We start from the raw sequence: 12,604 nt of genomic DNA on the forward strand, positions 1-12,604 counted from the left end.
TTAAAACTAAAAATAAATAAATAAAAATAGATTAAAAAATAAAAGTACTTGTCAGTCAGCAGCCTATGACAGAAGTCTGTAAACTACAGCCTGTGAACTAAATCCAGCCCACTGTCCATGAGTTAATGGATTTTATATATTAAATGGTTGAAAAAAAATCAAAATAACAATATTTTCTGATGTGAAGATCACATGAAATTGACATTTCAGGGTCCATGCATAAGTTTTATTGGAACACAGCCATGCTCATTCATTTCCGAGATATTGCTTACATCTACTTTCATCTGATAGTGACAGAGGTGAGTAGATGCGACAGAGGCTGCATAGTGTGAAAAAGTTTGAAGTATTTACTATCTGACTCTTAACAAAAAAATGTTGGCCAACTCATCTGTAAGGAGATGAACAGTGATATTGGAAGTAATAAAGGAATTAAGCCACGCTCCCTTGGACCTCGGGCTACCATATTTTCTGAACTACCTCCTCATTAGGTGGACAGTATAGAAAGTGCCAAAAGTTACTCTACCTGCCATTTTCCTTAGGGGATCTGAAAACAAAAATGGAAAGTGTTAAGCAGAGTTTAAGAGCGTTATAATTGTCATATAATTCATCAAAGTACAAGTTCTTAATGCATTTCCTCTGAAATGTTTCTTTAAATGAAAATCCTTGTATATACTAGATAATGACAAATTCTTGTACATTGAAGGAAGATAGCAAAGGTGGAGAAAATATTCTATTTTAAAATCGATAGTCTTTACTGTCTTCAAACTTGTTAAAAATACTTTTAAACAATTAATATATGGTTATCTCTTTATAAATAAACTCTTTTTCAGTAGATCAGCAGAGAACTTCAGCTGTTGGCACTAACAAAATTGGGAATACTTTTGGGGGGATACAATGTGTTATGTGGTATTAAAATGAATAAAAGAAAATCAGATGGTATATAGTAAGGTTCTAAGGGGTTGGGAAAGGTCAGGACTGACTAACTTATAGGATATTGCATAGCCTTTAATATTTATTTATTTAATATTTATTTATTTAATGTAGTAGAACTTCCCATGTGCTATGCATTTTCCAAAAATTAATTCATTTAATCCTCATGAAAACTTATTAAGGACCATGAACATCCCCATATTACAGGTAAAGAAACTGAGAAACAAAACAACTAAATAATTTACCCAAAGCATTTAAAAGTATTTTTTAATAAAGCAGGGTTAATATAAATTGTATAAATTATCTTTTTTATACAAAAGAGAAGATAAGGCTTGTTAATTTATCCAAAACCATCCAGTCAGCAGTGCCAAAGGCAGGATTTAAACCTACGCAAGTTGATCCCAAAGGCCAAGTTGCCTTTCAAGTGCTGCCAAATGAGAAAGGACTTCAAAAGCGTCGCCTTCTCAGGCTCTCATGTGAGCTTTAGTCACAGCTGGAGGCAAGTATCCTGTGCAAAGGGCTAAGGCTGAACTGGGAGACAGGTCATGGTGTGAGAGTAGGTGGAGGGTCAATTTACCATGCTTGCCCCTGCCCCTGCACCAATAATTAGCCGAGTGTCCTTAGATAAAATACTTAAATTCCCTGTGCTCTGATTTCCTTATCAGAAAAAAAGGAGGATAACAGTAACTATTTCACAGCATGGCTGTTGGGATTAAATGAATTAAGATAAATACTGGCACACTGTGCTCATAAGTGCTTGCTATTATTTCTGGAAAACCCAGAAGTTGTGACAAGACTATGCCAAAGATGCATACACTGTTAATTATGCTCATGCTCGCCTGCATCCAATAGGTGGGCCACAGCTACCACCCACATGCTCCAAACCTTCAGAGGACTCAGTCTAGCACAGAGGTTAAGAGCAAGAGCTATAAAGTCAGCCACTTTGTTTCAAAATCCCTCTTGTGCTCTAACTTAAAAACTCTCTGACCTTGGGCTAATACTTCATCCTTTTAAACCTGTTTGCTCCTCTGCAAAATAAGTATTAATAATGATATTTTTGCTGAAAGAGTTGACGATTATGTGAGCTCAGGAATGTGAAGCGGCCAAAAGTATTCACTCAATAAATGTTCACAAGTATTATGCTGCAGGTCGTTAAGGAGGGAAGAAATGTCTTAAAAAGAGGTGTCTGATTTACCCAGAACTGTTATGTTGATGAACACATCCCTTCCAGAGCGGCCATACACTGAGACGTCAAAGTCACCTTAGTGTAGCACTGACGAGCTTTAGGAGCACGCCGAGGTCACATCTAATCTGACTTCAGGCTCCCTTCAGTGCCAAATAAAAGCAGTGTGACTTGTCAGCAGCAAGCTGGGGACATGAATTCCTAAGTTCTTACCCTGGCCCAACTACAATTTAATATATCTCCTTGAATATATTATTTTGCCTTTTTCTGACTCAGTTTCTTCATCTGAAAAACCAGCATTAGGAATATGAATTTATAGGATTGACATATACACACTACTATATATAAAACAGATGACTAATAAGGACCTACTGTATAGTACAGGGAACTCTACTCAATACTCTGTAATGGCCTATATGGGAAAAGAATCTAAAAAAGAGTGGATATATGTATATGTATAACTGATTCACTTAGTGGTACACCTGAAACTAACACATTATAAATCAACTATACCCCAATAAAAATTTAAAAAATAAAATTTTTTAAAAGGAATATGAATTTAACAAAATAGTATTGAATTACAGTATTCACATCATTTTGAATCACTGTTAGAGTATACATAATAAATACAAAAGGATATTCCATTTGAAATAAAGAGTTCCACAAAACATGTGCATTTTTAAAGTCTATTTACCTAAAGTCAAGTACATGAATGTCCTTGTAGCCCAGTAGCCCAGTAAATGCATCTTCCACCTGTTAAAAATAAAAATAAACTTTATAGCTATGTAGAAATGTAAAAAAAGTACATAGAAAAAATGCTTTTAAGAGTTGAATATAAAGTGCACTGTTTACAACCATTAGAAGCTTGTACACACACATGGATATATGTAGATCAGAAAGTTAAGAAAATTATAATTGTTACAATGTTAGAAAATAGTTTGTACATCACTGCCACATTTTCCTTTTTCATGTTGATTTTTAAGGTTTTGATGTGCTTTAATATTAAGTTTTTCCAAATTATAAAAAAACACACTTTTATTGGCAAAGCACTGTTTTTTCCCTTATGTGATGAAATGTGAAAAAAGGGCTGGTTTCAAAGAAATTATAATAACATTTTTTAATGTAATTATATGGATTAGAAATCTGGCCACACATGGACATATATACACTACCAAACGTAAAATCGATAGCTAGTAGGAAGCAGCCACATAGCACGGGGAGATCAGCTCAGTGCTTTGTGACCACCTGGAGGGGTGGGAATAGGGAGGGTGGGAGGGAGGGAGATGCAAGAGGGAGGAGATATGGGGATATATGTATATGTATAGTTGATTCACTTTGTTATAAAGCAGAAACTAACACACTATTATAAAGCAATTATACTCCAATAAAGATGTTAAAAAAGAAAAAAAAGAAAGAAATCTGGCCACAGCACACTCTAACAGTCAGGTGCTCATTTCCTCTAAATGTAAAATGTCTGGTGGTATCTATTTCCTATTCCTACAACACAAGGGACTGTGAACACAGCTAACATAAGAAAGAAATCTGCAGACCTGGGCTTAGGCCTTGTTGACTGCTTGTCACGAAGGAGTTTATAAAGCAGTGACTGGTCAAAAGATCAATTTATGAGCATCACAACTGCAGGAACCAGTTTTATCACTGAGTTTTTAAAATCAAGCCACATAAATCAATATAAGCTTAGTGACTAGAGAAGGGGGAAATGCTAGATTGGACCAAATACCTAAAAAAAATCAGTTATGCATAAATTCATATTTAACAAAATCGAACATTTTATCCACAACATTTCAGAAGGTGACAATCTCACCAGATGAGTCACTAGGGGGCCGACACTAGAACAAGAGAAGTTGTTAGTGGACTTTGGGGACATCTCTGGGCATCTGCTTTTAAAACCAAGTCCACATATAATCAGGAGAATGGGATTTTTTAAAAATCTTGGTTCACCGAAGATATTCATGCCTTGCAGATAAAGAATCCAAACATGTGAAACTTTTTAGCTATAATAATTGCCTTGTTTCATTCTCTGAAAGAAAACTGAGAAGTACTATTAATTCTTGGAGGATGGACCTGGGGATAGAATCTGCAGGACTAGGAATCCAAAGACTGAGGGTTAGTCCCAGCTGTTTTTACTGGCAGAGTGGCCAGGCACAAGTCTTCTTTTATATGATTAATGCTGCTCTTTTATATGATTAATGCTGCCCTGCCCACCAACCACATTAGTTTTTGTAAGATTAAAATGAATGTAGCTGAAAGTACTCCATTAATTGCAAAATGCTGTACAAGTGCATGTTATTATTAATACTAAACCCAACTCATCTGGGGTTTTGCCATCTCTTGATTCAAACGCATATATGTATTCTAATTCATCATACCCAGTTAGCTATGTACAGGTACCCAGTTGTAATAAAGTCATTCCACTTTATTAACATCAAGGTTAGTAACAGGTACAATTTACTGAGTGACTGCTGTGTACCTGGTGCTTTGATATAGTATTACTTCTAATCCTTTCAACAATACCAAGAGATACATATCTTTCCCATTATATGGTTGAGAAAACTGAGACTCTGAGATGTCAACTAATTTGTCCAGATCATGCATTTGGTAAGTGAATGAATCCAAATTTGTTCAATCCCCAATCTTTCTACTGAATTACATGCCTCATCCTCTTTCCCCTGATAAATATGCTTTTAAAATTGGGACCAGGACTGGGAAAACTGTGAGGCTCACCACAACTTCTCACCTGAATTAAAATGAAGGGGACTCTGTATTGATATAAAGGAAGCAACACTTTCAAAGGAAGGAGGAGACCTGATTTTCCCTTCTACTCCTAGAAGCTGAAATGACCATGAACAAGTTACTTGCCCTCCTGGGTTTCATCTATAAAATGGAGATGATTACCCACACGGCTGCTGTTAGCAAACGGACATACAGCAGGCTGCAGAACACAAAGCACTATGTGAGGACACTGTGTTGATTCCGTGTCTGTTGTCAGGTATTCACACTCCCAAGCCTATCACAATGACCTTTCTCTCTCTGATGTCATTCTTGGTGATGTCCCAAGTTTATCTTACTCTTCTCCTCATTAAAAAAAAATAGTAATAATAACAGCTCCCAAACCTCAATCCTCCCAAGCAGGCTTTCTTTTTCCCTGTGTCTTGCAATATTACCTAAGAAATAATATTGAAGGAACAATTCCTGGACTGTGTCCTGAAGGGAGAGAGCTTGAGGGCCTCCTTCAGTTTGCAGTAAACATGGAGACAGGAACTTTCAGAAACATGACCCTGACTCTGCAGTTCCACACAAAGAAGTGGCTATTCGTAGACATTTTATTCCAGGTAAAAGGACAGGGATATAGAAAAAGGCCAGAGAAGGAATGGATTCTTCATCACCCTCAAATCATCTCAAGCCAATAGCTACCTATACCTCATAACATCCCTGCTGGAAATGTTTTTTCAGAGTGTTTATTAGACTTTCTCTAAATATGCAGTCATTCAGCACAATTGTTTACCCAAACACTGAGGCTTATTAAAGGTTGCTTAATCCAAGGGCAGAGAGAACCAAACAGCTGATCCAAGACACTATCTGATGCCAGGTGGCCACTGGCCTGGCTGACATTTCTTCCACACACCATACAGCCTCACAACTTGGCCACACAGCTAGGAAATTAATCGTCTGGCCTACATTCTCTGTGTCTGATGGCTGCAATAATGCTGCTTGGCTGAGAGATGCACATTTTTGTTTCTCGTCTAAACAGTGTAAAGAGAAGGAAATTAGTCCAAGGTAATGGAATTGAAAAACTTAGCCAAAGAGAACTCCATCAAGAGCAATGGAAAAGAAATAAACAGGAAGGAATGATGTGCCCTCTCACTGGACAGAGAGAGGAGATGGGCACTCAGTGCCTTACAGTCTACACAAGAGCAAAGGCACACAAGAAGGGGGCCAAGAATGGGTCATTTTTGACGGAAAGAATCTTGAGTTCAAGTCCCTATATAAAATTCTTCCAGAAAGTAAAGTTGTGGGATGGTCTAATGCACAATTCTTTAAAGAAACCCCCTTTTTAAAATACTCCCAACCAAGGAACAGAGATTACAGGAAAATTTACTTTTCACTGGATGTCCTTTTGTCCTTTGAACTTGGTGCCTCATACTACCTATTATTAACCGTTCAAAATTTTTCAACTTAAAAAAAGAACAAATATTAAATTAAAAAAATTAAATTTAATGTTCCCTCAAGAAAAACCACACACTAAATACAGTTTCTCAAAGATACTCATTTCTCCAATATTGCCAAGTTAAAACCATGCCATAGAACACATTCTTCCTTGGCTGTGCAGCCAAAGTTGAAAATAGCATTTATTTGTTAGCAGATGGCAAACGCATACAAAATTTTGTTTCAATGAAATAGTTCATCTTTCGGTGAACTTTTCACAGAGCTTTCTAAAGAAATGGCTAAATCACCACTCCCTGAATCAAAAAGATGGAAAGCTTAAATCTGAAATCTACCTTTAACCAGTGTTGTTAATATGGGAAGTTTATACCCCAGCAAACTATCTTGTATACAAAAAGAAAAAAAAGAATAAAAACATACAAAAAAATCACCCACCTCTGAAATAAACTCTTCTACAAGGCGCTGGTGGTGAAAGCTGGAGGGATCCTGTAGTTCTTCATTGAATTGTTCCCCCAAAAGGTGGATACTGAATTCTGCAACCTGCTCCACTGCTGGTTTTGTGGATTCTTCTATCACATTCTCAATTTCATTGCTAATCTGGATTTTTAGAGAAAGAACAATAAATGTCAATGTTCACTCATTCAGTCAACAAATATTTATTGATCACCCATGATATGCCAGACACTGTGCCAAAGGCAACTTCTGATGACGACTGTTTATATAATATTTGACTTTGAAACTAACTGGTGGACTTTAAGACATAGGCTAATATTAAAATTACTGTGTATCTGTACATTCCTTTGAATACACAGTGACTAGTTCAGGGAAGGATAGAAAATTTTGTTAGTAAATAAATAAAAGGAAAAGATTTTTAAAGAAGAAAAAGAGTTGAAATCCTCATCTAAAAATAGTCTAGGGCTTCCCTGGTGGTGCAGTGGTTGACAGTCCGCCTGCCGACGCAGGGGACACGGGTTCGTGCCCCGGTCCAGGAGGATCCTGCATGCCGCGGAGCAGCTGGGCCCCTGAGCCATGGCCGCAGAGCCTGCGCGTCCGGAGCCTGTGCTCCGCAACGGGAGAGGCCGCAACAGTGAGAGGCCCGCATACCGCAAATAAATAAATAAATAAATAAATAAATAAATAAATAATAAAAATAAAAATAGCCTAGAAGGGTGGTTCCCAAATTTTTTGGTGTTAGGACCCCTTTAAACTCTTAAAATTCATTGAAGAACCCAAAGAAGTTTGGTTTTTGTGGGTTATATCTATAGATACACACCAAACAAAAAATTAAAAGAGAAATTTTAAATATATATATTAATTCATTTCAAAATAAGAAACTCATTACGTATAAAAATTAATAACATGTTTTGCAAAATAAAAAAATTAGTGAGAAGAGTAATGTTTATATTTTTACAAATTCTTTAAAGTCTGGCTTAATAGAAGATGGCTAGATTCTCATATCTGCTTCTGCATTCAAAATGTTGTTTTAGTTGAAGTACATGAAGAAAATCCAGCCACACAGATATGTACTGGGTAAGGAAGGAATACATTAATAGCCTTTTCAGATAATCATGGATAATCTTTTCTGATACTGTGCCAAACTCAATAAGTGGAAGTTTTTTAAAGGTTAGTTTCTATGTGGAATCTGAAACCACACCAACAAACATTTTGTACTCTGTAACATCTAAATCCAGGTCTTCCACAAGCCAAAGCTGGAACAATTTGAGCAATAAAATAAATAGTGGATTATAATCCAAAGAATAAGAGAAATATCCATGAGTCTGTACTGATATAAATAAATAATTTAATAAATAAACGAGAGAAGTGGCAATAGTTCCTTACCGAAGAATCCCAATTAACAAATGTAGAAGGAATGAGGAAAATAGAATATCACTACCAGAACACAACAGTAATAACTGTTGCATGCAAGATACACGTGTGCTCATCTAATCCAAGTCCCTCCATTTTAATACACAAGAAAAACAGGGATTGAGATGGAAGAATGGCTAGCCTAAGGGCTAACAGCAAGCCAATGGCAGAGTCAGGAAGAGAATGCCGGGCTTTTTCCACAGTATCATCTTTCTTCCCTGATGGATCATATAACCACAGACCTTCAAAACTTCACAACTGGAAAGATCCTCAAAAATTTCACCATCCTTTCTGATGCCTGAATTCTCTCTACAGTATCCCCCCAAAATATCTATTCATCCTCAGTTTAAATGGCTCTGATGAGAAAGTCTTGGAAAGACTTTCAAAGGCAGGCCATTACATTTCCAAAAAAGGTCTCTCATGGTTGTAAAGTTCTTAATAAAACCCAAATATATTTCCCTGTAAATTCCCACTGATCTCAGTTCTGCAACCTGGAATGCATATAAAAAGTGTAGTCCCCAGATAGTCCTTCAAATAAGTATAGGCAACTGTCATCTTCCCTGATTTTTCACTAGTTCCTTTCCTCTAGAGACTTCTCAAGCTCTTAATGTCTTCCTTAGAGTGTGGTACACATAAATGAGGTCTGATCAATTAAAATATGGTACAATTAAAATATGGTACAACTATCACCTTCCTTATAGTAAATTCTAATTTCTATTAATGCAGCCTAAAAGTATACTTGCTTTTACTAGTTTTTTTCCCCTCAGTACTCAGCTTTTTTCCCCAACATACTGCTGAGTCATGTTGAAACTAACAAAAACCTTTAGTCTTAAGGAATTTTGTACAAGACTTTGTCTTCTTCCATATTAAATTTTCTCTCACTAAATTTGAACAGAAACTTCTACTTCTATTATTACTATAAAAGAAATATCCTTAGTAACCTTACTGCTACAGAATGCCTAAAATGCTAAATAAATATTTTTAATGTTTTTAATGCATAGCTGGTTTGTAAGAAAATAAAGAAAGCCCCAAGGGATCAAAAAAGATAGGTTAGAAAAATCCAGAGAGGTGATTCAGTAATCTATGTGTACATAGTATATCTAGTGATCCCTTGTGACCTAGGCTTTAGTTTTAAATACCACAAAGAGATAGAATATAAATAGCAGGTCCATACGTGTTGAAAAGTCAGATCAAAGACTCTTACATAAAGCAAGGATTTTAAAAACTCAATAGACAGTTTGAACAACAAATTAGACTAAGTTGAAAGAAGAATAAGTGAACTGGAAGACATTTCTGAATGCAACACAGAGAGACCAAGAAAGTTATGAAACAGTGGTTAACCGACAGAAGGTATAAAATGAGGTCAGACATATATCTAATCATGCGAGGTAACAGCTGAAAGTTTCTTCTATATACATTTTTGTGAAACTGCAGTATCCTCAATACTGTATTATATACTATTATATCATAGTTATGGTTAGAGTAGTATATGATACAGTATTTGGGATACTATATAGTACTAAATGATATAGTATTGGGGATACTATATACACAAGCATACCTCATTTTATTGAGCTTCCCTTTATTGCACTTTGCAGATACTGCATTTTTTAGAAATTGAAGGTTTGTGGCAATCCTGAGTCAAGCAAGTCCATCAGTGCCTTTTTTCCAAAAGCATTTGCTCACTTCATGTCCCTGTGTCACATTTTGGTAATTCTCACAATATCTCAAATGTTTTTATTATTATTATATTTGTTATAGCGATCTGTGATCAGTGATTTTGATGTTACTACTAGACTTCCTCAAGGCTCAGACGATGGATAGCAGTTTTGAGCAATAAAGTATTTTTTAATTAAGGTATATACATTGTTTTTTTTAGACATAATGCTATTGTACACTCAACAGACTACAGTAGAGTTTAAACATAACTTTTTTTTTCTTTTTTCTTTTTTTTTTTTGCGGTATGCGGGCCTCCCACTGCTGTGGCCTCTTCCGTCGCGGAGCACAGGCTCCGGACGCGCAGGCCCAGAGGCCATGGCTCACGGGCCTCCCACTGCTGTGGCCTCTTCCATCGCGGAGCACAGGCTCCAGACGCGCAGGCCCAGCGGCCATGGCTCACGGGCCCAGCCACTCCGCGGCACGCGGGATCCTCCCGGACTGGGGCACGAACCCATGCCCCCTGCACCGGCAGGTGGACTCCCAACCACTGCACCACCAGGGAAGCCCTAAACATAACTTTTATATGCACTAGGAAACCAAAAAGTTCGTGTGACTTGCTTTATTGCAATATTCACTTTATTATGGTCGTCTGGAACTGAACGCACAGTATCTCTGAGATATGCCTGTAGCAGTACACTATACTACAGTATACTTACAGTAGTATACTACATAGTATATGGGATTCTGCTGTTTCACAACAATGGGGATAAGAGTGTGATTATGTTTGTTTATTTTGCTTTGGATTTGTTGTACTTCCTTAAAATGAAGCTTTATGACTATTATAAATTTTGAGAAATTCTCAGTCATTATCTCTCATCATGAGATATAGATAGAGAGAGAGAGCAATATCTTAAAAGTAGGACAAAAAAATAGTAAGATTACTCACAAGGGAATAAGAACTAAATTGTTAGTTGAGCTCTTAGTAGCAACAATAAAAGTTAGAAGACAGTGAAATAAAAGCTTGAAAATAAAAAACTCAATCTAGAATTTAATATAGATTTTAAGTATCTTTCTAGAATAAGAGGATAATAAAGAAATTTTCAGGTGACCAAAAACTGAGATTGAACCAGTGAGATATTCTCACTAAAGTAACACCAGAAGCATATATTTCAGAAGGAAAATTAGTCCAGAAGAAACGTCTAAAATGCAAAAAAGTTTTCAGAAAATAAAGTGATAAACATCTGGGTAAATGTAAAACAAACTTTAACTGTATAAAATAAATATAATAAAATAAATTTGTGGGATTAAAAAGAGAGAGAACTAAAAGGGAAAGAACAAAAATACTGAAAAATAGCATATAAAATAGTAGGGTGATCATTTGAATCATTCTTATGTTCCAATGTTCCTGTATTACTCAGGGTAAGGATAAAGATTCTAAAAAACTTAAATTTTGCTAGATTAAATACACATAATAACACACAGGGTAAATACTAACAAAACAGAAATAAAGTATATAATTTCTAAAATGGTATCTGGAAAATGTATTAGGAAAAAACTGAACTGTAAAACTGTACATTAGGCTTCATTTTGAACTAGAGGTATAGGCAATCTAATTCCTGTCATGTATCCCTATACTATTTTGTTTTCCTACTGATTCTATAAATCACCTTCAAATCACCCTCTCTGTTTTAGAATGTTCCAATTGATTACACACAATGTCTTCATTTCTATTATAGTGAATTCTATCTCATTCTGTAAATGTTTCCAGACCTAAATCATAACTATTCTGCCTCAAGTTCAGAACTACAGTATAACTTTTTATTCAAATATTTATCAAATGCCAATATTTTCTAGTACCATCTAATTTGGACACAGTTGTACTAAGGGTAAATATATTGATTCAAGGATCCCAAACTACCACCAGCCTTGTTCAGTGACAGGGAAAGTGGTGGGGCAGAGTGGGGTGACTTAACCTGAATTCTCAGAAGTTAAAATGTCCAAGTTGGTAAGAAAAGGTGTAAGGTAACAAAATTGTACCTTTCTAGTGAGTACGTTCAATCAGAGTTTGCTTATATTAAGTAATCTAGGATTTATGCATATTTAACAAAATTTCTAACAAAATGTTTCTATCTTCCTGGAAGTGTATACTTTTTAAAAAATTTTGAATGTGACAGAAAGCCAACTTAATGTTTAGTGGACAGATTACTATTAATAATGATGCATTTAAAAAGCATGGTATTTCTTTAAACTACATAAAATCTATATACTTTCCCTCTGAAGAAGACTAAGACCTGATTTATTAAGAGACAGAAGAACATAAGCAAAAACCCTCAAAGTAAATTATGTACACAGCCCACAAAAGACAGTGGGCTTACCATGATGACAGCTCCCCAGGCCCCTAATCATTTCATTTACAATTTGAAGCCATTCCTTGCCAAAAGCAGATTTACTTGGCTCTCTAAGGAATTGCAGATTTTTTTGTACTGGTTTTAGAATCTACATTTCCATAAAGGGAACCACCTGAAGTTTTGTGTAGTCTGGCAATGGACTATAAATCTCTCTTAATCCCTATTCTCCATGTTAGAAACTAAATAACAAAACAGAACATCACTCACACTCTCTTCTGGCCTCTCCAAGCTGCTCTCTGAGATACCTTCATAGAAGGTCACCCCTGGATATGGAACACTGAGACTGGCACCTAAGTAGAAAAACAAAGACGTGCATGAATTCAGTCCATGACTAGATCAGAATTCCTATCAGGAAACAAGAAACTGATTTCCAAGG

General features: G+C 36.0%; 1 protein-coding gene across 3 annotated transcripts in view; it reads right to left on the minus strand.

Annotated features, from left to right (window-relative positions):
• IMPG2 (interphotoreceptor matrix proteoglycan 2) overlaps window positions 1–12,604 on the minus strand; it is a gene marked incomplete at its 5' end in the record, with an annotated part of 71,515 nt that overhangs the window by 33,297 nt on the left and 25,614 nt on the right. For all 3 annotated transcript variants that reach the window (XM_081235095.1, XM_081235097.1, XM_081235096.1), the window contains 4 exons: window positions 524–544; window positions 2,808–2,866; window positions 6,731–6,892; window positions 12,436–12,518. In XM_081235095.1, the coding sequence (XP_081091221.1) occupies window positions 524–544; window positions 2,808–2,866; window positions 6,731–6,892; window positions 12,436–12,518 (325 nt within the window). The remainder of the gene's footprint in view (window positions 1–523; window positions 545–2,807; window positions 2,867–6,730; window positions 6,893–12,435; window positions 12,519–12,604) is intronic.

The sequence above is a fragment of the Mesoplodon bidens genome, assembly GCF_964165515.1.
Source record: "Mesoplodon bidens genome assembly, chromosome: 5".
Taxonomy (NCBI): Eukaryota; Metazoa; Chordata; class Mammalia; order Artiodactyla; family Ziphiidae; genus Mesoplodon; species Mesoplodon bidens.